At 43.5% G+C, this 24,214-nt stretch overlaps 1 protein-coding gene across 1 annotated transcript in view; it reads right to left on the bottom strand.

Moving 5' to 3' along the window:
- Positions 1 to 1,048: 1,048 nt before the first annotated feature.
- The window catches only part of rapgef2b (Rap guanine nucleotide exchange factor 2b), a 104,795-nt gene continuing 81,629 nt past the window's right edge, over positions 1,049 to 24,214 (bottom strand). Inside the window, 23 exon segments of the mRNA XM_054597637.1 lie at positions 1,049 to 1,429; positions 3,454 to 3,741; positions 4,431 to 4,701; positions 4,703 to 4,964; positions 5,075 to 5,276; positions 6,343 to 6,492; positions 7,125 to 7,292; positions 7,529 to 7,752; positions 9,139 to 9,162; positions 9,617 to 9,740; positions 10,713 to 10,924; positions 11,044 to 11,427; positions 11,900 to 12,140; positions 13,379 to 13,536; positions 14,495 to 14,771; positions 15,080 to 15,188; positions 16,411 to 16,614; positions 16,727 to 16,834; positions 17,038 to 17,202; positions 17,345 to 17,497; positions 18,150 to 18,308; positions 19,128 to 19,264; positions 21,170 to 21,347. Coding sequence (XP_054453612.1) covers positions 1,404 to 1,429; positions 3,454 to 3,741; positions 4,431 to 4,701; positions 4,703 to 4,964; positions 5,075 to 5,276; positions 6,343 to 6,492; positions 7,125 to 7,292; positions 7,529 to 7,752; positions 9,139 to 9,162; positions 9,617 to 9,740; positions 10,713 to 10,924; positions 11,044 to 11,427; positions 11,900 to 12,140; positions 13,379 to 13,536; positions 14,495 to 14,771; positions 15,080 to 15,188; positions 16,411 to 16,614; positions 16,727 to 16,834; positions 17,038 to 17,202; positions 17,345 to 17,497; positions 18,150 to 18,308; positions 19,128 to 19,264; positions 21,170 to 21,347 — 4,224 coding nt within the window. The 3' untranslated portion in view covers positions 1,049 to 1,403.

Here is a 24,214-nt window from a genome sequence, read left to right as displayed (position 1 = left end):
AAACGAGGCAACTTCTGGGAGAAAACTTCAGGATTCAATTTTCCCCAAACTGCAGCTGCAGCTGAGCTTCAGTTACCTCGTGTTCCTCTGATGCACCGCGGGGACCAACACATGATGGGAGTCCAAACAGGTTTCAGTGGGTGGCCAATCACCTCTGTGCTTTTTGATATCACCTACAGGCCGGTAACAAACCATTACAGTCCCGATGTAACAGCAAGCAACAGCATGAAGAAAAAGACTTTGATATAACCAGACGAGCTCCGAGGTGGGACGACAGAAAGATACGGTTCACTCATACCCTGCTATCCAGGCCAAATGTCTGGGAACATCTAAGATTGTGCTGAAAGTGCTATTTTTTTTTATTTATTTAGAAATGAATTGTGTTTTTGTTTATGTTCTGGTACATAAAATGTACTCTGTGTGTGTGCGTGTGTGTGTGCATGTAGGTATGTCAGTACACTGTGCATGTTGGTTCTCCCTACTGGGCTCTCCTCCTCTTCCTCCTCCTCCTCCTCCTCCTCCTCCCTTTGATTGGAACCAACACTTGAAAATCTCTCACATGTGAAAAACATGAGATAATACTGGATTCAGAGTTCGAAACAGTCAACGACAGATGTGTTGCTTCAGTCCAGGGCGGAGAAATTGGGCTGACTTTGTTTTCTCTCTTTCGGCCCACAGAGTGCAATCAGTCAGAGGAAATAACCCAAACAATATATAATAATAATAATAATAATAATAATAATAATGATAAAGAAATGAAATCTAGTGGGAAGTTGAACATTAAAGAGTCAAGTCAACCGTTATTTCTCTCTGTCTTCAAACGAACGTCTGTTCTGATTTGTTCCGTTTTAGTTTTTTTTCTTCCAGAAAGTAGAAAATGAGAAAGTGCAGATGATGATCAGCACGTCGCGATGCTGTTGTGTCAACAGATGTTTGGGGGGGTTTAAGTCAGTTGGTGGGTGGGTGGGTGGGGGGGCGCTCCCGTCTCTAACAGCAACATCTATGTGGTTCTGTGTGTATGTGGCCAGGTCCACCCCCCTCTCACGGCACCAGTTAGGTTTCTGTAGTCTTTGTTTCCCCCCCCAGAGTGCCAGGCATCTTGTCACCATCGTCTTTTACCTTCTCTCCATCTCTTCTTCACAGTATTTTTTATTTTTTTTTTGCATGCAGGGTCATTCAACCCCCAATGATGCTTTAAGGCAGGGGAGGGAGACGAGCAGAGGGATCCACCAATCAGGAGGGAGAGCCGAGTGGAGGAGGCAGGCACGTACGTAACTGATGATGAGTCCATCGGTCGCTCTGTCGGTCAGTGTCTCTAATCCTGCACACTCCCCCAAAAAACCAGGGGACGGGGACGGGGGGGACACCTCAAGTTACTGCAAAAGGACGTCCAGCGCCGCCCCTCAGACCGCCGACACCTGTTCATCCTCTGTGGAAAGACGAGACGGTCAAAGGTTACGATGAATGTGGACGTGCAAACTTCTAGAAACTACATTGAGAACGTCGTGGACAGTGTTTCATTCAGAGGAAGTTGAAAACTAAAAAAGGAGCAGAGCATCAGTGTTGAGAGAGAATGAAAACCATGACTCGTGTTTACTTTACTGACAAAGGTTGTCCTCGAGCATGCCGTCATTTTTCAAGGTTGATTCATGTCATGATATGGAAACAAAAAAGAATCTGCAGCAACTTGAAACTTGACAGCAACAAAGGACATTTTGTCTTTTTTGTTTCTTGGTATGTCATGGACTCATGGTTACTCAGTTGTGAGCAGAGGCTGTTTTGAACTTCCCCTTTGTTTCATATAAAGATGCACCATCATCATATATTTATATATATATATTACCCTTGATGTCCACTGAATGTGGAACCCCTTTGTCACAGTCCTGGTGTCCATTTTAAAGGGCCAGTGTGGTATCTAGGTGTAAGGTTGTAATTTGCAGCCAACTGAAGTTCTAGGTGTGAACTACGGTGTTAAACCCGATAATGATATTCCATTCATGTCAATTGATCCCCCTAAATGCTACACACTGGCCCTTTAACTGCAGTCATTCCTTAGCAGCCAAATTTGCAATACATTTCTGAATTGAATGCAGATGTTTTTTGTGTTTCCCAAATGTATTCTTTACGATAGCGGCCCATTTACAGTGGGTGACAGTTGTTTTGTGGCCGTTCATTTTCTCAGTTTAATTACTGTACAACCCCATGTTGTCCCTGTTTCTCTATGTATGGATATCAGAAGCTGGAAAAGTTTCAGTTTCTCTCTTTCCTCTTTGTCTTTCACCTTCTTTTGCTTTTTAAGAAACAAATACTTTTGCCGTTTATGTTAAGAGAAAGTATCCGTCTCGCCTCCAGCAGATGAGACAGACCATAACCCTTGCCCTAACCTTTGTCCAACAATGTGCGACACAATTTTCTCAAGCTAATTTCAAGTATCTTTTGATTTTATTTACATTTTTACTGAAATGAACAGAAACCATAACTGCATGTTCTGAAGAAAACTATTTTAAAAAATCTGGCTCTGCTTTGAAAAAAGTAAGAAAATGTTTTATATCTTTGCATGCTTGCAATCATGCAAATTGTATTTGCTATTTTCAATATAGCAGATGTAAAAAAAAAAGCCACTTGGGCTGTTAACTCTGGCCCGTTTTCAGAAGTGTTTATTCATTTGGAAGCTTAATGCTGCTCAAAGAAAAATATATATAACACATTATTCTAACACTGATTCTAATTTCAGACTTGATTAGAGTTTTCAAAAACCTTTTAAAAACACTGCATGTATAAAAAAGTGCTGCTACAAACACACAGAATTCATCCAGAGTCACTGTAGGCGAGCTGTGGGTGCGTGCTGGTGCATGAGGATGGAGGTGCATGTTTTCAGGCATTGAGTTTGATTGCATGGGTGAGAGAGGCTCTAACAGCACCGAGTCTGCTGATGGATGCTACTCGGCACAGTGTGAGAGAGAGAGAGAGAGAGAGAGAGAGAGAGAGAGAGAGGAGCAGAATGCATGGTGGTGAGTTTCTGGTCCCACCAGTATGACTCATGCATGATGACATGTCGTGGGTTAAAGGTGAGGGTCCCGCTCCAAATGAACAATTCCCAGATCATAAATACAAAATGTCTGTGTTTCACTTTTTGGATTAGGGAACATTGAATTGTAATTTGAAGTGGGACCGAGCCTATTGGTGCTGTGGGAACAGCTGTGTGAAGGAATGATCAGTCTCAGACCACAGTGTGTGTTCCTGTTCACATGCAGGTTTCATTGGAGTGGAGAGGGGGTGTGGGGGTGGGGGGTGGGGCGGGACCTGATAAATTAGTTTTTACCTGCCTTGGGGAGAGGGGCCCTGCCTGTTAACCCCCGTACACACACTCTCATGGTCTGGGAGTCTCGGGTGTACGCTGTGCCACTGGCTTTGGCTTCCTCAGAGCGATTAGTTTGGAAGACAAGGACTCACCCTCCTCTTCCTCCTCCGCCTCATGCTCCTCGGCCGGCGAGCGCGTGCGGTGGAGGCCGCCCGCCCGCTGCTTGGCCCCCTGCTGGGCCTGGTGGGAGTCGGGCGACTGGGTGACCATGCGCGAGCGCTGCAGAGCCGTGGTGTAGTCTGGCGGCCGGCGGCCCGTGTGGGTGGCCGTGGACGTGGGGACAGACGGGGCCGGGTGCTGCCCCTCGGCGAGGTCGGAGATGGTCAGGGCGGTGTAGCCGGGGAGTCGGGGAGGCTCGCGATAACGGCTTTCTTTCCGCGCTGAAGGGACACAAAAGGAAGGAATGTTCAGAATACCATTTATTCACTGGGAGTTCTTTGACATTTCTAAAAGTTAGTTTTTCCTTCTTTTGAAAGTGATAGTCTAAAAAACATTAGAGTGAGAGAAGAGGGTTTAAATGCAACAAAGGTCGCCTGGCAAAAATGCTGCGATTACATGGTCAGGTCAATTTTTTAATTTTTTGCTCTTTTGCATAAAAATCCACAATATCTTAACTAATTATTGACAATCATTTCCCTCATGCAGGAATAGTTGCATTTTTAAAAAGGAGTAGTTCAACATTTTGGGAAAAATTTGCAATGAGTCCAAATTAGAAGATCAATATGAAGCTGGAGTCAAAAGCCAGTTAGCTTATTTTAGCATAAAGACTGGAAACAGGGAAAAAGCTAGACTAGCTCTCTCAAACTATAATTAAATCTGCCAACCAACAGCTCTAAAGCTCACTAATGAAATGTTATATCTTGTTTGTTTGATCTAAACACTAATAAAGTGTAACAATGAAGTGTTGAGGGGTTTTTTCATGTTGTTTTTACACTTCTACAATTTTATCCTGCAGGTTTTCTATCTATTCTTGATAAAAACATTTTGCCTTAACAACTATAACTAAATAAGTTATTCTTATTCATCAATCATCAATTAAAGCAACAGGACTGTTGGTGCGGTCACTCACTAAGGATGCCTTTACCGCCGGTGGTGATGGGTGACGGGGAGGGTCGGCCCAGCTGCTTGGCCTCCTCTGACCCGGTGGATGTGATGCTACTTGTCTCCGGGTCGGCGTTGACGTCCTTCCCTCCCCTCCTCTTGATGGTGCCGGTGTCTCCCTCAGAGTCCTCTCCCCAGTACGCCGCTGAGGATGAGGAGGAGCTGGCCGACGCCCAGCTCCCCCTGGCCTGGGCGGCCCACAATGCAGCGTGGCCCCCTAGTAAGGCCTCCTGTCCGCTGGGAGGGAGCCCCCCGACGCCACCGCCCTCCACCTCCACCTCCGCCAAAAGCCAGAGTCTCCCAGCTGCGCCCCTGCTGCATGGTCTGGATGTTGTCGTGGGAACCGGAGGAGCAGGAAGTCCAGGAGCCGCGGCCGCTGTCTGCAGCATCGAGGGAAACACGATCGCCCTGATCCTGAGTCAGCTCCTCTGAACTGGGCGAGGAGAGCACTGTGGGGCAGCCGGTGTAAATGCCCCGACAGTCCTGCATCGATGAATACGACCTATGATGATAAAAAAAGAACGGAAAATGACTTATTTTATTACTTAATTAAGTTTTAAAGTCACATAAATAACAGAGCTCCTCTCCAGATTAAACTGCTCCGTTTCCTACCCGAGGCTGTACTGGTCGGGGTCGGTGGTGGCCCTCCGTTCCAGCCGCTGGCCCCCGATGTGCGTTTCCCCGACTCCTCCAGAGTGACGGAGCCTCCTCTCGTCCTGGGCCATGTCGAAGGAGGAGTTACTGACGAGGCTGGACCGGGAGGAGATCTCACTGTGACCGGAGTCCGAGTAGGCGTCTCCCATCCTGTTGTAACCTGGAGGAGAGACAGGAAGCAAAACGTTAAACTACAGAGGAGAGGCATTGTTAAAAATGTTCAAACCTCAGTTTCAGTTTTTGTTTTGCTTTTGTCGCAAAAAGTAAACCGGAGAGATTCAATTCAAATCCTTCAAGGTCTGTGGTTTAAAAGCTTGACCCTAAAAAGAAAAGGATGATTAAAGCTCTTAACATGCCGACCGGGTCCAACACAAATCATCAAAACAACTTATCGTTGGTCAAATTTTTTAAAACCCTCTTCATAAATCATCTGTGTTTCCCATATCTTATCTCAGTCAGTGTCTTTAACGAGGCATCACACACAGACTGCAGGGGTAATTGTAGAGTGCCATTTCCAAGTAAGCCAACCAGCTCTTTAGGGACCAGAGCTTTAGATTCTTACTGAAACAGCAGTTTGCTTCCACGTTTCGGGGGTTTAAGTACAGCGCTGAAGAGTGTGGAAACGTTTGGATAATGAGCGCGAAGGGAGTTGAAGCTTCACAACAACGTCTGGTAAAATATAGAGAAATCTCTGGTGAAGATTGCTGACACATACGTCCATATTTTCTAGTTATAGGAGAATGTCACTGTGGCATTTGCTGTAGCTCAGCTATAGAGTTGATTAGCCTGGAGGTCTTTAACTATAAAGATGTAGAACAAACATGAGCCACTAGTCGGTGACATATCCCTATCCCTATTTTCATAACTATAATTCTACTGTAATAATTGCTGCTGTTATTATAAGTAGTCTTATTATATGAATCATTTATGTCATATACATTGAATGTGTTGTATCTCTGTTATGCTGTTCATTCTGTACACATGACATCTAGTCAATCAAGGGGTTTCTCAGAAATGCCGTTGGGAATTAGGTGACCTTTAGGTTTGTGATAAAGTGGAAATAAGGTCCTATTTTGGAGGAAAACTACTTGTACCCACCAGCTTATGAAACATAATGCAATGCACGCTGGCAGCCACCAGGTGGCATTTGTGTCACACTGTGACAGAAAGGAAGGAGCCTGAAGATGGTGTGGGAGGGAGGGAGGGAGGGAGGATTATTGGCTTACCCTTCTTGGGTGAGCTCTGTGGGGAGGTGGGAGGGGAGGAGAGCTGGGAGGAGGCGTTGGACACGGTGTCCTCTGGCTGCCTGCGGTGCCTTTCGTTCCCCTCCTCCGACAGAGACAGGATCTTCTTCAGCGACTGAGGGGAGCTGGTGCCTGTGGACATTTACAAGAAGATGAGCAGAATTAGCATGAGGAACACTGCCATCTCGCCTGGAGGGGGCTGGGATGCTAAACTGCATTGTCTGGGTTTTTTTTTTTGTTTTGTTTTTTTGCTTTGCATTTGCTTGTTTCCAGACAGCCTCTAGGTGGCAGCACTGTCATTAAAGAAGCTTAAAACTGCTATTGTCTGCAAATAACAGGATGAGGAAGAGAAAACAGAGTAATGGTGGCGACGTAGAAGGACAGGTGAAGAGGAGCTTTATAAAAAGGCCTATTTCAACTCAATCCAGAACAACACCTACATACAAATTATGTTTGTGTAGATAATATTGCATATCTTATTATAGGGACAATTGGAGCCACTCATTTAGAAGATTTAGGGTCGTCCCTCTCAATAACACATAAGTAGAGCAGTAACTCTGGTAAACTCTGCAGTTCAGTTGCTGATAAGGATTGTTGGAGATGCTTTACTGGAAACATTCATACAAATTCTTCAATACAAATAGTTTTCTGAAATAAAACATTTCAAATCCAATGAAACTGATAATATACAACATTTAAATTAAAGGGTTGTAGGTATAGATTTGAATAAAATCTTAATTATTTCTCAGTCATCTTAATCTTACCAAAAGGTGGCAGATCCTTGACTGGCACTTTCTTCCGGGATGGGTAGAGGGCCACAGCGGGGACCTGGAGGGCCTGGTTTCCTTTGGCCAGCTGGCCCCTCTGTTGGCTGGCCGCTCTGGACACGACCGGGGAGGTGTCTGGTCGTTTCCCACCGGCATTCTTGGGCACTGAGTAGTGGGGGGAGAACGAGAGAGCAAACGTTAGCATGAGCATTTTTATTCACTGTCAAAGAATCTGGAAGCAAGACAGGAGTGTCTTGTTACTCCAGTGGTCCCGCCCAGTCTGTGTGTGCTGTGAATCCTGGACACACGCATGTGTCATAAGTGAAATACGCAGTTAGACATAATCAAGGGCGTTTAATTCATTTCCCAAGAATGCCTACATCCAGTATGTATGAACTCACATGTGCTGATGGAGGGCTCGCACTGCATGGAGAGCGTCTGCAGGCTCTCCTCGTTGGTTTCCAGGCTGAGGTTGGACAGGTACTGCTTGACCTTCCGGGCCATCTGGGCGTCCTCGTAAAGCTTTTTGGCGTTCAGGAAGGAGCTGCGTCGCACCCTCTTCTTGTGCCCGCCGGTCTGTGTGACGTCCAGCACCGCCGCGTTGGCGCTTCCCTGGCTTAGGGACCTAGTCGCGTACACAGGCACCACCACATGACGCATGAACACAGAGAGGAGGGCAGACGAAGACGAAGACGAACACGTAGAAAGAATAGAGGAAGAACTTATTAACATATAGCTTCGGTGTGTGCGTGAGCCTTTATTTAAAGTATTTAAATGTACAGGTGAAACTACCGGGCTACACAGGGAGCCTGGTGTTGAAACTTGGACATGCAGAGAGCAGCTCTAGGAATTTCTCTCAACTCCAAAACATTCCAGTCATTCCAGGCAGCAGGGGGGGGGTGGGGGGGGTGGGGGTGGGTGATGGATGATGGCTGTAGTCAAACAACAGGCGAGTAGAAAAAAAGGGGGGGTGTTCTAACAGTGCAGCTCGGTCATAGTTTACATTTCTGTGGCCTGAGTCAGAGCTCGTAGTAGTAGTAGTGGTCTCAGTGAAACAGCTCACAAAACAGTGTTAGTCATTGAGAAGTCATGTTCCGAAAGGTGTTTCTAGTATGGATGGTTTGAAATTTAGATTCCGAGAGACAGTGACCAAATATATATAGTGATCAAAATATACAATTTATTTTATGTATGTATGGATACTCGTTTTGTTCAAAGAAAAAAGAAAATAATGTGTAACTACTACTTTGGTATGTTGTATTTATAACTTCCTAAGCACCTCGTATTCCCGAGATTAAGATCTCATAATTACAAGAAACTTCTCGTAATTACGAGACACAGATCTGGTAATTGAAAGATGGCTTTCTCATAATTACAACACGCCCGAGTCATAATTATGAGATAGAGAATGTCTCACTACTTTAGTGAATGCCATGTGCTTCTATATGTTCTCCACTGAATGTCCCAGTAAATGCTTTATGCACAATGATCTCCCATTTGACCACAAGAATGTAAACCATGAGAAAAAAAAAAAAAAATGTATATACACATTCTCTGGCTGTTGAGAGGTTAGAAATACAGATAAAACCTCAAAAGACCGGTTAAACTGAAGCTGCATGCACATTGTTAGGTAAAACATGTCAAACAAGGTCACGTTTACTAATGAAAGGCTGTAATCCAACAGGTATAATAGTTTTTTGTATGTTTAGGATATATGTTAAGTTTTCGTCTAATTCATGTTGAAAGCACAACAGCTTTTGTGTTTACAGAAGTTTACAGAACATAAGATAGTCCAGTGTGACCAAATGTTAGCATAAGTGACCTTTGTTTCATTCCAAAGCCCTTTGGTTAGGGTCAGGCAGGGTTAGTGGGAGGAGTGGGATTCAACTCAAACTGGTTAATGGAAACAAGGTTTCAGAAAAGAAGAAAAGAAGCACGCAAATTGGCAGGAAAAAAAAGGGCCATGGTGCAGGGAGGGGGAAAAAAAGGGTTGTAGGGTCACCGAACTTACCCTAAACTCCTCCACTTCTTCTTCCTAGAGGGTGGATGCCATGAACAGAGAAGCATGGAGGGCAAAGGGGTGGATGAGTAGAGAGAGAAAGAGACAAAAGCTTAGGACAGGAAAGACCACCAAGATCACCAAAAGAGAAGCAAAAATTTCACCCACGTGAGAGTCAGAGAGGAAATCACATGGTTACACCACTAAAGAGTGACATCATTAGACAAAGACACACTTTCACAGGAGCGCTGTGCACATCTTATGCCAACAATGTGTGTAGGGAAACAGTTGCCAGAAGGAAACGTTTGCCAGAGGGAGCAGCTGCTTGAAAAGACAAAGCGTGATGCGGAAACCTTCACTGAATCTACGTGAACCGGCTAACCCCGGCTGACTGCTCCGACAGAGAGGGCGGAGGAGCGGGGTTTTTTAAAATCTGAATTCCGGCTGAGAGAGAGAGAGAGAGAGAGAGAGAGAGAGGGGGGGGTCTTACCGGGTCCGGAACATGAGGGCCGGGTCCATGTTGACGGAGGCCATGCGACCAACGTGGCGAATTTCTTTGGCAATCATCCTCAGCTTCTCAAAGTTCACCAGGCCGTCCACTTTAGAGTCGTTGCCTGAGAAATAAGGGAGGGAAGAAATGAAGATAAATTACACAGCTGAGGAAACCAACTGCAGGAATAAACACCTGGTACTACCCTGCAAAGCCACAACTAGGAATGCTGTTCAAACAAAGTGAGGACCATCATTTTACATCTACGTGTGTTATGCCACATAAACATAATTATGGCAAAGAAATGTGTATTTTCCAAGGAAGCCGCATGTTGAGTTTGCAGCTACTACAAATGCCATATGAAGTCAATGCAAGACGACTATATTAATGCTAAAGCTTGCTGGTGATGGCTCGATCTACATTTACCTCCTTTATCCTGCTTGTTTCCTGTTATTTAAATATATATTTCCATGCACTGAAATCTTATTGTACTGTATTTGCTTATTTAAATACTTTAATCTCTTTAATCTTTAAGTACTAATTGTATTAGTACTTACTAGTCTTTCTAAAAAGATATCTAGGCTATCTCAGCGTAGCAGCAGTAACTGCCATTTCATCCCTTTAAATAGTGCAATTTACATAAACTGGTGAAGTTTAGTTACCTTTAAATCAGGTATATTAAGTACATAAATGTGCATATTAGTACATAAATGTATTAAACCTATACTATTAGTTGAAATGGACAGGTAGGCTGAAAAAGCTTATTTAGTTTTTAGATACTTTTTTCCCCCAAAGGGTTTTCACTTATGTCCAAATGCAAATGAGTGCAGTATCTCATTTTATTATGCATTATGCAGTGTCCACCCCAATGAGTTCTGGGTAAAATATTCCCACATAAACGGGCATAAAGTGACAGTATTATCTTTCTGTTTCAAAGTCTGGCGGCTAACTATATAGTTATAATTTATACTCAGTAGAAGAAATGGCATGTGTACCTCCACCACCAATTGTTTTATTTTAAAATAGGACATTTATCTTTTATCATATACAAAATACTGCCATACTAGAGGTGGTGTGTTTTTGTATAATCATCTACCTTCGTGTAGGAAGGTGAGGTCCTTCTTGATGACGGGGAACAGGGGGATGATCGGTGGCTGGAGGTTCTGATTGTTGAGGACATTCCTGTACTTGGCCATGTTTCTGGAGGGGTCGAAGAGGTCCTGCAGGTCCCCGAACAGCTTCTCGTACTTGCTGGGTAGCTTCTCCCATGTTCCCCTCAGTCTGGAGACTGGAGCCAGGTTCAGACCACTGTGGGAGGGAGTGGGGGGGACATATTAAACATGGGAGCATGAATAAAGTCCCAATGTATGCTTTCTTACATGATGGCACAATCTGCTCCACATATATTCATTATTCCCCCGTCTCACCTGATGATGGCGAACATGGAGTTGAAGTTCTTGCACTCGCGGCAGTGCAGGGCGATCTTGATGAAGTGCTTGACGTTCTTCATGCGTTTGATCTGGTTGGGCTCCCGCGTCACCTCCGTGGCCACCCAGAAGGTCTCGTGGTTGATGGCCTCCTCGAAGCGCTTCAGGCTGGCCGAGCCCGTCTTGGAGCGCAGCTTGAACAGGTCGTCGATGTACTCGGTGGGCTCGATGGCGCAGAACAGTTCAAAGGCCCGCATGGAGAGCTGAGTGGCGACCTCCACCGTGCTGAGCTGTAACAAAGAGATCTGGCCCTCTCTCAGGAGGTCCTGGGCGTCGTCATCGGAACACAACGTCTCCGTCTCCATGTTGCTCTTTAGGTAGTATCTGGAGAAAAAGCAGATGTGTTTATTTCACGTAAATGAAGCACAAATTATGCTGGTTTATTCTTTTCTTAGGTGAGGATTTACTCGTTTTCTCTATTTGATGTCATTGTTAATTGGATAAAAGTTGTTTTTTTGTGTTACCCAGACAAAACACTCATCATTTAAAACCCTCACCTTGTGTTTTTGCAAAAATGTGATTGGCTTGTCTCACATTTTCTACACTAAATGATCAATTGAGGTCGATAGATAAAGTAAATAATTGTTACTTGCAGTCCTAATGTATTTTTATTATAACTTTATTTAACCAGTTTTGTCTCTTTAGTTAAAAAGAAATCAGTTGTTTAAGAGACCTGGCAAAATTGGCAGCACAATTATGTTACAAAAAATCATCATTTTAAGGAATAAGAATAATTAAGGATGGAAAACAATAATCCTGAGTGCCACTCAGCACATCCAATTCAAGACCTAATTACCTGCCACTCAGCTGGATCCTGTCGGCCAGTTTAGACAGCTGGTCCGGTAACCGCCTCTGCTTGATGACGCCCTCCGGTGTGACGGACACCTCGCACAGAGAATAAGCCTCCGGTGCTGCAGTCAGGGCAAACTCCCTGATAGCCTGGGCCACCACCTCCTTAGCCGTTGTGTCCTTCCCGATCATGATGTACCGAGACTGCTGGTCGGCCTTGAAGACTCGTAATACCTGGTCCGACATATCTGGGGATGAACAGAACACTTAATGAGCAAATGTGTTTACTTAGAAACATTGATTTCATTGTGCACTTTTTAAGCAACACCCCAAGATTTGTCTGCAGTTTGTTTCCCAAGATTTTGAAAGAACCATCTTCCCAGCATCTTTTCTGTTGTCACCCTAAAAGTTAATTTCCCATCATTCATTAGTTTGATCAGAAACACAACCCAACCAATCTTATAAGCATCCATTAAAAAATAAATATGAATCAATACCCCATGTGCCATCAGAAAGGTTAAGGTTAGCTTCACTTAATAAGCGCTCACAAGCATGAATGCAGATTAACTGAGTTTTTTTAAGTAGAGCGGCTGGTTAATGTCCGTCAGTCCGACATGGAGGCTGACAGCACTGACAAAGACGCGTCTGTGTGCCGAGAGAAGCAGCATCACATGAACGAGAGGATACTCACTCGGTATGACCGGGACTGGAAAAACACAAACAACATGTGATGGACAGGAGTTAATGGAGACAAAGACCAGATTTCTACCACTGGCTAATTCATTTAGTCATACTGTTGAAGTAGCTATCCCTTCAATATCTCTGGTTGTGTAAGCCCATTGTGGCCAGTGAGCAGGACGTATTCAGAGCAATAAGGATTTAGAGAATTGTTGCATCAATATGATAAGATACCTCTATCTGTGTGGTGTTTGATTCTCAGCCCAAACAGGCAATTACATCTGGTTATTTCATCTTCAAACAGTGTCTCAATTAAATTATGTTTGACCTTGTAAACGGCAATTGACAAACAATATAACTCAAACGCTAACATTTTTAATTAAAATGTTAAGAGCTACAGTTCCATGACGGGGGCAAACTCCACCAGTTGATGAAGTCAGTGTGTTATGGTTGAAAGCTACAAAAACAGCTACTAAACAGACCCTGAGGTCATTTTTTTGTCAACTGATATCATTAATAAATTTCAAGAAAATGTACAATATCACAATCTATACCAGTATCATGATATTAAAAACATATAATATGATTTAAAATTGTATCTATATTAGCTCCTTAAAAGAAATATCATTCTATCACATGACTTCCTCCATAAAATTAAATCTTGAATTTCTAAAAGTAAGTGAAAAAGTCCATTAATGGGGTAAGAATATTTTAACTCTTGCTGGTGCAAATTGGGGGTTAAAGATGTTAATGATGATGTAAAAAAAAAAAATAGAAATATGAATTATTATAGCTGCTGAATACACACCAGGCTGGTTGTTGAAGTCGAGGATGCGGTGGTGGGACTGCAGGAGGTCCGGGTTTGACGAGGAGAGGTTTCCGCTGACGGGCAGCGCTGGTGCGATCTGTTTGGACTGCTTCATCCCCACGATGCTGTCGTCCTGCGATTGGCCCACGCAAACGTCACTATGGAAACAAGAGGGAGAGCATGGGAGGGGTGAGACAGCAGTTCTGTCAACAAAAGGCAGGGGGCGACGTTTGTTTTTGCAGGAGATGGAAGCTTTGGAAGCCTCAGGCCATAAACTATATCCTGCAAGAAATAGAGCAACATTTTACACCTACTATTGGACGACTGGACAGTCACAAAAACTAGAGTTTCTGTTCTAGATTTATTTCAGATCTAAATCAGAGTGAACATTTAGATTTTTTCATAATCAGCTGTGGGCTGAAATGGCATCAGTACCTCCAAATCTCTGTTGTAATAAAGTTAAAAACATGCACTGTCCTCATAAACTTATCCAGGTTTTTTCCACACAGTATTTTCATCAATAGAGTAATCATTTAAATCTAAATCTCGTAACTACACTGATATGACAAGATGCATCAAGACCTGTCTAATTCAGCTCAGCAGGTGATTGATTGATTGATTGATTGATTGATCGCAATATACGTTCGTTTTGCATAAATCAGAGTCGCAAAAGAACCGGAAAAAAAACAACCTTCTGAGCTTTTCACAATTTAGGAAACAAACAACCCAATCAGTCTCAATCAGACAAGGGTGTGTGGATCACTGCTTCCTCCCAGCACACAGCACAAGATTAATCAAACCTGTTACAAGGAAAATATAAACTGCACTTGGCTCATTTGTCATCACATTTTTCTCTCTCTCATGCTGTTAGCATCCTCATCATATAAAACAATCACAGACCTGCAGTAGTTTGGTGAATAACCAGCTGTGTGCAGCTTACTGGCACCATCAGACATGATTGTAGGGTACTACAGTTTGAAATCTAAAACATTTACCTCTCAAAAGCCATCTAAGAATGTCAACATGAAAAGCAATCTAGCGCAGCCTTAAAAAAAAAAGCTAAAGAGTTATTCTCTTGATAAAAGTGAATATCCACACGTTATTAGGTCTTATTACTTGTATGGTTTAGGCGGCAGGATGCTGGTGAGTGTCTTGTCGAAGATCTTCTTCAGCTTGTTGCGTCCTCCCACTGAGTTGCTCTTGGCTTTCTTGCTGACCTTCTCCAGGCCCATCACCTGCTCCACGTCCACTGCCAGGTCGGGGATGGAGTAGCGGCTGGCCTTCTTGATGTCTCCGATCTTTGGGAGGTGGGGCGCGCCGTTCTTCCGGTCATGTTCCTCCTCGCCATCCACCTCGTGGTCATGTTCTGGCCTGGTTAGCAGCTCTTTAAACACTGGACAAAAGGAGGGAGGGCATGAATATTTGATAAAAGGGAATATAATTATTATTATTAGAACCTGGGCCTCTCTTGGCTTGGTTGTCTTAGAACTTGCGACACGGTTACATGTATGTAGCAGTTGTGACCAACTCAATCAAAGAGGGATTTCTAGCTAGTTCTCTATTTATTTATTTATTAATTAATCTAAATCATCCATGAATTCACAAGAACAGAGCAAAGGTTTGCATATTTTGTAGCTCACCACCCATCCCATTTTACATAATTCTGACATGGTTGGTCTGATAGATACGATGAAACTTTACCTAAAAGGTTTGTTTTCACAGTTATGGACAGGTGGGTGTTGTTCTTCAGAATCTCGTTGGCTTTGTTGAGCTGGACATTCTCAAAGTTCTGCCCATTGACCTCCAAGATCTGCAGGAAGAAGACAGAAGAAGAAGAAATGTATCAGGGGGCATTTTAACCACTTTAACAGTCCATAATACAAGACTTGTTAGTCTCAAAAAAAAAAAAAAACAAATATTAAGTTATGCATGTGGATTAAGAGTCAAATTGCTTCACTGGTGAGCATGAAACATCAAGTCAAACTGCATGCCATAATGAATCTGTGCAGAAAAGTGTTGAGCTAATGTAAATGATCTCTGAACTACACATTTAATCCAGCGAACAAAAGGTGCAATCATCTGGCATGTTACACATGGAGACATTTGGTCCAACACATGGTTTTCAAATGAACGTGGTCCGTGTCACATTCAAATTGTCTTAACAGCTCGACCTCTGTATCCGAGCCGGATATTTGCATTTTAACGCAATCTGCTAACTGGCCTTTGCCGCTTCCTCTTTAATGGAAGAGGAAGTCATCTTTGACTGTAATGTAAGTACAGGACGTCCTCTGCTGATGTGAAGCCCTGATGTCTGTTTTGGGATCAGAAGCGATCAGTGAGACGTTGCATGGAGTTTTCTACTGCTGATGGCCTGATGACGAAACAAAAAGGACTAATACTAAAGCTCCGATATGATAGATCCTGAGTGAACCACTGAATCTGATAAGAAATTGGAAGGTGTGAGGGTATGAGAGAGTGAATGCCTCCAAGTATGACAGCTTCCCCACTTCCTTATGGGGAAACAGCTGCAGGGGATGTTTGGAGTCAGGAGGGCTTAACTCGCATCCAGACACTCAAGATGGTTTCAGGGATTAAGGGACTTTGCTTAAAACCCTCAGGGCTGCAGAGTGTGAAAACGGTTGAGAAGTCAAGTTCCGAGAAGAAAGCCAACGCAGGGTGCCCGCAGCTAATGGCAAGTTCAATTTAAGACTTTAAAAAAAAAAAAAAAAAAAGAAAACTTTAATGCTAGTTAGAGCAAAATGTTAAACCAATTTCACGACGAGAATGAACTTCCAACAAAAGAAAAAAGATCAATTCATGTGCTGGTGTGTGTGTGTGTGTGTGACAGAAGTGCTTTTTACTCACAGCTGTAGCCTACAGACAAAAAAAAAAAAAACTATAACTAGAGAACTATGTGAAGCTGACTTTACGGTTTACCTCCCTGCAGTTCAAAAGGAAGTCACACAGATTTGAACAAACTGCAGACAGCTTCTTACACCGGAAGCAATGTGATGAAATGGAAGTCATCTCACCTGATCCCCACGCTTAAGGCCGACTTCTGCTGCCTTGCTCCCGGGCTCCACGGCATCGATGAAGATGCGGAAACCTTTCTCCTGCCCCCCGAGGAGGCTGAAGGCCAGCGGGGAGTCCCTGGACGGCTTGGTCAGCGTCACCAGCCGCGGCTTGGCTTTAGCAGCACACGCAATGTTTAACAGTCTGAGGTGCCCGCACATTTTCTGAAAAAGAAAAAAAACATGCGACACAGATGTGAGGAAAGTGCAATAAGTGGCATATACAAAATATATATTTTTGCATGAGATTAATCCTTGTGCGAGTTGTTCAACTTACTTCTTTCTCGAGATTGCTTTCGAACTCTTCCAGAAAGTGAGTCATGGCAGGGTCGCCTTCAAAGTCGTTGAAGTGATTGTTTACCCACAGCAAGACTACCCGTGTAACCTACCGCAATCACATGATCGGGAGGGGTAAACATACAGTTAACCGGTTGACCAGTAGTGCGTGTAATATGTGGTGTACATCCTGACCTTAAAATGTCTACAGATATTTATAGTTTGCAAGCAGTCTATGTCGTTATTTTAATTGTGTATAATTGCAGTCTATAGTCTCCGTTTGAATGAGTTACAGAGGTCCTCCACCCGTACCTTGTCCCTGAGACTGGGGTCGTGGAACCACTCCAGGAGCTTCTTGCCCACGACCATGGGGCTGGAGAGGAAGGTCCTGTAGGTCAACAGGAAGTCCTCGATGTAGGTGGGGTCCACCACTGAGTGTTCCTCCACCAGGTGCATGGTGAGACGCTCCGATGTGCCCTGAGGTTGAACATCATGGTGTTACTTGTTAATTATAACTGTTAATTCAACATGTAGCTGTAATTATTTGTGAATGTAGTCTCTTTTGAGCCATCGAAATTTTGTTTCGGGGTTTTAAAGTAAATGTAAATTGACTTGTCACCTTGATGACGATGTGTCCTTTCCTGGTGCCGGTGCGGTCCAGTTCTCTGTGCTCCTTCACCATAACGATCTCGCCTTCCTCCTCCACCTTCTGCATGTTCTTCTCCACCTGGTTGAGGATGCAGCAGTAGTCCTGCTGGGCTATGCACACAAACTGGACAAGACGAGACAAAGAAAGAGTTAGAGACAGCTTTGATACATTTTGACACAATATATTTGTATATATATATTTCCTAAGTTCTAAACAGTATAGCAGATACGTGTATTTCTGACATATGATAATTCTGTTACAACCTAATTCTCAGCATATTTGAGAGATCATAGCAGATTGAATATCAAATTAATAAAACTGATAAGAGCTGTTTAGAAATAAATTCTGCATAGCAACTAAACTACTGTCCTCACATCTGACATGAAAAAAATGGCGTTCACTAATTAGAAGCAAAGTTATACTCGTTGCAGAAACTGAACTCAGCTCCTGATAATTAAAGGACTACAAACATTTCAGAGTATTCACTGTTTGGTACTTTATTCCCATTAAACACTTGATGCTATTAATGTGATCTTGCTCTTTACATGCCCTGGCCTATTCTCTTTCAAACTGGCTTGTTTCTCACATTTAATTGGATGCCATCGCCCTAAGCAACTACAAGCTTACTGTCTGCATGGAGTGGGTCACAGTGGGATTTATTATCATAGAATATTAGTGTTTGCGTCCTGCTTTTCACACTGAGATGCAGATGCAGTGGACCTGCTAACCCCAACCCCATGATGCTATGCAGGAACATGTGCGACCAAGATCCTACCTGGCAGTCGTCCACCTTGGTCTTCATCACGCCCTTCATGTATTCCTTCTCCATGGTTGGTGACACCCCGAAACTGTTCCCCATACACAGGATCTCTGTCCGGCCCTCGGGGTACGTCACCTCCACCGAACCGTTCAGGATCACGGACCACGAGTCCAGCTGGATCACGAAAACACACGATTATATTAGTTAGATGTTGGAAGAAAAGCGAACAAAAAGAAAAGAAAAACAAGAACTACTTTTTTTTTTTTTTTTTTTTTTAAATCAGATTGGACTCAGTCGCGTAATATTCCCAACAGCTGGTTTCCCTTAATGAGTCAAAGTTATTTATCAGAAAGAACAAACTGCTGAACGAAACAGATGGTTTTTTACTTCCCTCAGAGGGATTCTGCAACAGTGCGGGATTATTGAAGATGCACAGCAAAACAAAACTAGAATAAGAAGACGCTGTACAGTCAAAGTATTGTTGCAAGTGATATATGCTTGATGGAAATTGAGAAAGATCTTATTTCTTTTTGGAATTAAATGAAAATAAGGAGGTTTTCAAGAAATTTCTGAAAAGCAGAGATTGACATCTTTTCCTCCGACAGCAACAGTATGTTCACTGAACCCTGAAATCTCTACGACCTGACATTTAATGAAGCGACCCGGGCTTCAAGACATGGTGTGCTCTCTATTATTTGAGTGCATCATATAAAAAAAAAAATGTCTTTATTGAATCCAGAGAGAGAGAAAAAGAGAGAGAGAATAAGTGATGCCTTCTCTAGTTGCCTAAGGGATCTTAGAGAAAGCCTGGCTATACAGGTTGTTCCGTCATTCAGATTTAATAGAGCAGAAAAAAAACCATTAAATAGGAGACGAAAGATTCACTGGTGTGAAGGGGTGAGACTATGGTTCAGCTCCCCGAAAGACACAGACAAGATAAGGTCACAAGACAGGGCTCGTGTATGCATGAATTTGCACCAACACGCAACGCACCTCCTCTCCATCGTTGAGAACGATGGTGCCGGCGCGCTCGACCACGGCGAACACCATGACGGCGCAGAGTTCCCTCCTCACCGACATGGTCATGTTGGCGAACGCTGGCAGTTGATGCATGAACTCCAGTAATTGCTCTGCGAGAGAGACAGAGGAAGAGACAGCGGAGGAAGTGGAGAAGGGGTTGAGAAAGAAAGTGGGGCAAACAGAGTCTTGACACTGAGAACAGAGGAGGAGAGGAGGAGGAGGAAGCAGGCAGCGTTCTCTTGGCAACGCCTGCGTCGCCCTGCAGGCTGGAGCATCAAAATGGATCATCAACACAGTGAATAGCCAACAGAGGAATCGTTATCTGGAGAACATGAAGCCAAATATCAATTCCATCGATGTAAACCTTCGAGGGGAGCCAGGAATAATTGCTGACACTTCACTCGATGACCTCCGAGTGAGTTTAAGACGTCCATCGCAGACGCTAAAGCACATTTAATGCCAATCAATAATTTCCAATAATCAGACTTTATGACTCACCTAGAGGTATCTAACCGTAAAAACAGATAGATATATATTATAGATACATCTGGCTATTGCTCAATTACTTGTCTATAAAATCACAACATAAATGTTGCAATTACTTGGTTTTTTTCAACCCACAGCTGGAAGTATCAAATGTTTGCTATTTCTGCTGACTCACACAATGAATCAATTATTAAAATACCCGTTACTCAGGATAATCCTCAGATCTCACTGTGGGCTCTTTTTTATCGAGACAACTTCTTCAGTACAAAGTCGTCCAAGTGAAAACTGTCACAGTGAGGTGTGTGGATCATGCAGAGGAACCAGGCATTGATTCTTAAAAGACAAGTTGCGGTTTTTTTTTGGTCAAATGTTACTTTTCATTGTTTCACGCATCATATACTAAAATGTTTTTGTCTCCTTTTTTGTTTTTTTAACCAGGGTGATGGCAGAGATTTCAGAGCAGGCTTTTTTTTTTTTTTTTTAAATGGGGCTCACCAAATACGCAATGGCTTGTAAGTAAGAAAACATGTTATTTGTTTTATAGGCTAATGGCTTTAATATTGGTTGTATTCGACTGGGTGTGTCAGTAAATGTTATATATATATATATATATATATTTATATAAAACAATCCAGAGCGCAAGACATTCTGCAGCCCCTTCACTGAGGTCTACAGTGGGAAAATACCCCCCCCTCTCTCTCTCTCTGTCCCATCCTGGCTGGCAGTAGTCTGGCGTTCTGGCTGACCTGTGCTTGGCATGGCAACAGCGTCGTGTGTGTGTGTGTGTGTGTGTGTGTGTGTGTGTGTGTGTGTGTGTGTGTGTGTGTGTGTGTGTGTGTGTGTGTGTGTGTGTGTGTGTGAAGCTGCGGAAGCACTGAAAGTTTAATGCGCTGGGAGAGGTGAGGCGAGAGGATGTGCCGGAGTGACCTAGAAAAGCCTGCCGGCAGAGGGAGGGGTGTACCGCGGGAGGGAGGAGGAGGAGGAGGAGGGGAGAGGAGGGGAGGATGGTTGGCTCTCACTCTCTACATCCAGTGCATCATCCTCCCCCAGTCCACATCTGTAGTTAAGCTCTGAGAGTGTGTACTCGTTCTTTTTTAAACATGCCTATCATTATCATTGGAGTTGAGTCGTAGCTTTAAGGGATATGATACTGCGAGCTTGATGTGGCTTTGAGAATTACTCGAAAAGCCTACGTTGTAAATGACAGCAGGAAGTCAAAATAGGCTTCAGAGAAATGTAGATTTATTGGAACCGATTTAAGTAAGAAAGGAGGGTGTGGCTTTTATACCGCACTGAATTCAGGAGTACCGTCCCAGCCGGGAACAACTCCGCTCATGCTTTTTTTTTAACGGATATCTTTGAAAACGCAGCCTTCTCAAAACTCTCAGGCTTGCACAAAAAATAGATTGGATAATTTTTAAAGTAAACACTGCGCTGCGATGTCACTTTATATATACACGACAGTGCTATTCCGAAGCTGCGCTGAGAAACAAAAACTGTTTTTCAGGGTTTTTGTTTGAGCTGCTCACCTATGTCGTCGTCGGTTCTGTCCATGGGGTCCTTCTCCAGGCAGTCCCGCACGATGTCCCGGCTCATGAGGGGGTCGGACGCTCGCTCGATGTCCTCCTCATCGTCGTCCTCCTCGGAGTCGACGGCGGTCTCTGGCAAGCCGCTCAGGTCCATGTCACCTGGTTCGTTTTCTGTGGCCTACAAAAGAGAAAACAGAAGAAGAAGAAGAAGAAATGGTCAGTTAGGTGTGGTTAAAGCTTACCAATTCGGTTTCTCCATCCAAACACCAGCAGTTGGAGAACTACAGTTCAAAACATCAAAGTTCAGATGTCCATCTGCAGCCACGTCTTTGAGCGAGACAGTGGACCACCGACCTGAATGCTCATTACAAACAATGCTTATGATTGACAGCTAGAAGCCTGAAAAGCAGATACAATGAGGGCAGCTGCTGACCAAGCCAGTCAGGGTAAAGAATCAGCACAATATGGATACAGAGGCCGAGGTTGCATATACACACACACACACACACAAATACACAAACCGCTGAAATCATTTCACAGAACAAACATCAGCTGTGACACGTTTCCACCCAAAAGCAAAATAAAACAAGAGCCTTTGTAAAACTGTTGTGCAGAATTGACCCATTTAATGAAATGCATCAGAAGTATTCAGTATCGTCTGAGTGAGACAGGCGTCAACAACGCAGCACGCCAAACACTCTGCTCCGCATAGTAACAAGCTAATTAACTCCCAACTTTCCTCTCCCCCTCAGCAAACTCCACCGCCTGCCTCCAAGCCAGATCCTGTTCTTTGAAAGCATAAGATGAAATATGTGCCGAGATGAGAAAAAAAAAAATTAAGCGAGATGGGGAGCGAATGTAATGCAGTTACTTGTGCAGGAGTGATACTAGCAGAGTTCCTCTGCCATCATCAAAGGAAACATTTCTATCAACGACAGAAGGGCCACATCGCCTGGTTCACGCTCACACAACATGAAACCCTCACGCGGATTAAACCAAAGTAGTGTGGAGAGGAGAGAGGTGGAAAAAAAGGATTCCAAAGCATCAACCGTGCTACATCGCCACAGCGTGGAAAAACAAGCCGTCCTACCTCAATCTGGTGCCCAGCGTCGAGCTTCTTAATGGAAAGAGAAGAAAAGGTTGCCTTTGCAAATTCCCCACAAAATCCCAGAGCCAGACGCATCTTCACCTCCCCGACTGTCAGTCTGCTTTTAATTTTTCAGAGCTCAGAGTCCCTTTACCCAGGTCTCTCGCAGAAACCCTATGTCATTCCCCCTCAAACGCCATGTGCAAAGGGGCTCATTAATGATTCATGCCAGTGTCTGAGTGGCCATTTGGTATCGCCGGCACACACGCACAAACACACACACACACACACACACACACACACACACACACACACACACACACACACACCCTGGTGGGCGGGGTCGATGATCCGGTTGTACGAGTGAGGCCTTCACAGATTGGGTAAGAGGCAGTATACAATACAAGCAGTAGTATATCTCAAAATATAACCAATCAATAACAAGAGGTTGGTGCACGAAAATAAATGTAGTGGTAAAAATGGCTGTGAAAAACACTGGCTTCACAGAGCACAATATGAAAGGACCTCTTACATAAATTTTAATAGTATTCCCTGAGCACCCCTTTGTCCTGAAAACGAAGACTGTTACATAATCATTGCCCATTTTCTACAGATGGACAGAGGACACACTAGACAGGTTCAATGCACCTTCATCCGCAGCGATCATAATAAATCAGCATAAGAGAAGTGAGGACGCATATTCTGTTTTACACGCTGTATTTAAATACAAGTCGCCCGTGTGCCTTTGTGCGTATGTGCAAAAGGCTCGTTGTCGTGTCATCTATGCATCAAAAATCCATTAATGTGCGGTAAGCATTACAAGTCAGTGGGCAAGTCAGGTGTTGTTAATATTTCATAAGGGCTATTCTTGGATCAATGCTTTCAAAGTCCTTCTGAAGGACCAATTTCATGATTTATTCAGACCCAAAACAGTGCGCCATGTTGCCGGTGACGTGAGAGTGATGTGTGAGCCGCGGTTAAACTATTCAATTCTTCTCCTCAACAATCTGTATCCCTTTTCTGCTCAGAAAAAAAACTTTAATGGTAAAAATCTAACACCATATTCCTTTGAACAATCAAGTCCCTGTGGTCTCAAGTGTAAAGAACCAGGCCTCCCCTGAGCCGTTTATTCAGAAAACACCACCAGTGAAGACCACAAACATCACCCGTGATCTACGACCACATTATTCATTCTGAAAGCTGCAGGGTGCAACTTAAGCTCACAAAGTAATCCTGCATAAAACAAACAGTCTGGGGAGTAATGTCGGGTAACCCCAGGACAATAAGATGAGTTTAGATCCTTTTCACCATTATCGTTAAAAAGTTATGGAGGCGGGGCTTGTGAGCAGAAGCAGGTCAACCCTGAAGACTCCTTTATCCTTTATTAACTACTGCTACTAGTAGTAACTCCAAGCAGTCATTAAATAAATCTGAGAGGTTAGGAGATGATTAACAGGAAAGGAAAATAGAGACATTTCTGCAAAAATAAAATGATGTTTTTTTTTTGTTTCAGACGTTACTGTGAATTACTGGATCACATCACTTCTTCAGGCTTTTAAAAAGTGTTCAAAAACGTATGAAAAACAGACAACCCGAAGACATACTTATGCAACCAGTGTGAAAAGCGTTCACAAGTAGAAATAAACTGCATGGTTTTAATTGATCAGAAGCTGTTAGAGCTTCCTCCTGGCAAGAGAACTGTGGTTGAATTGAGCCAAAACTGAGATCTATTTTTGTTTGATTTAACAGTCCAAAACTCCAAAATATTCAGTTCTTTTACAGAAAAGACAAAGAAAAACAGCAAATACTTGGGCACCTTTGATTCAAAAAGAACCAAAAAAATGATGCACGGATTATCAGAATAGCTGCACATACATTTTCTATCATTTCTAGTTGTTTCATCTCTAATCGGACAGCAGTTACGAGGGACTGTGGTGGAAGAAGAGCTTGCATACTGA

The sequence above is a fragment of the Anoplopoma fimbria genome, chromosome 4 (genome assembly GCF_027596085.1).
Source record: "Anoplopoma fimbria isolate UVic2021 breed Golden Eagle Sablefish chromosome 4, Afim_UVic_2022, whole genome shotgun sequence".
NCBI classification, from domain to species: domain Eukaryota; kingdom Metazoa; phylum Chordata; class Actinopteri; order Perciformes; family Anoplopomatidae; genus Anoplopoma; species Anoplopoma fimbria.
This window is presented reverse-complemented; position numbering and strand designations above follow the sequence as displayed.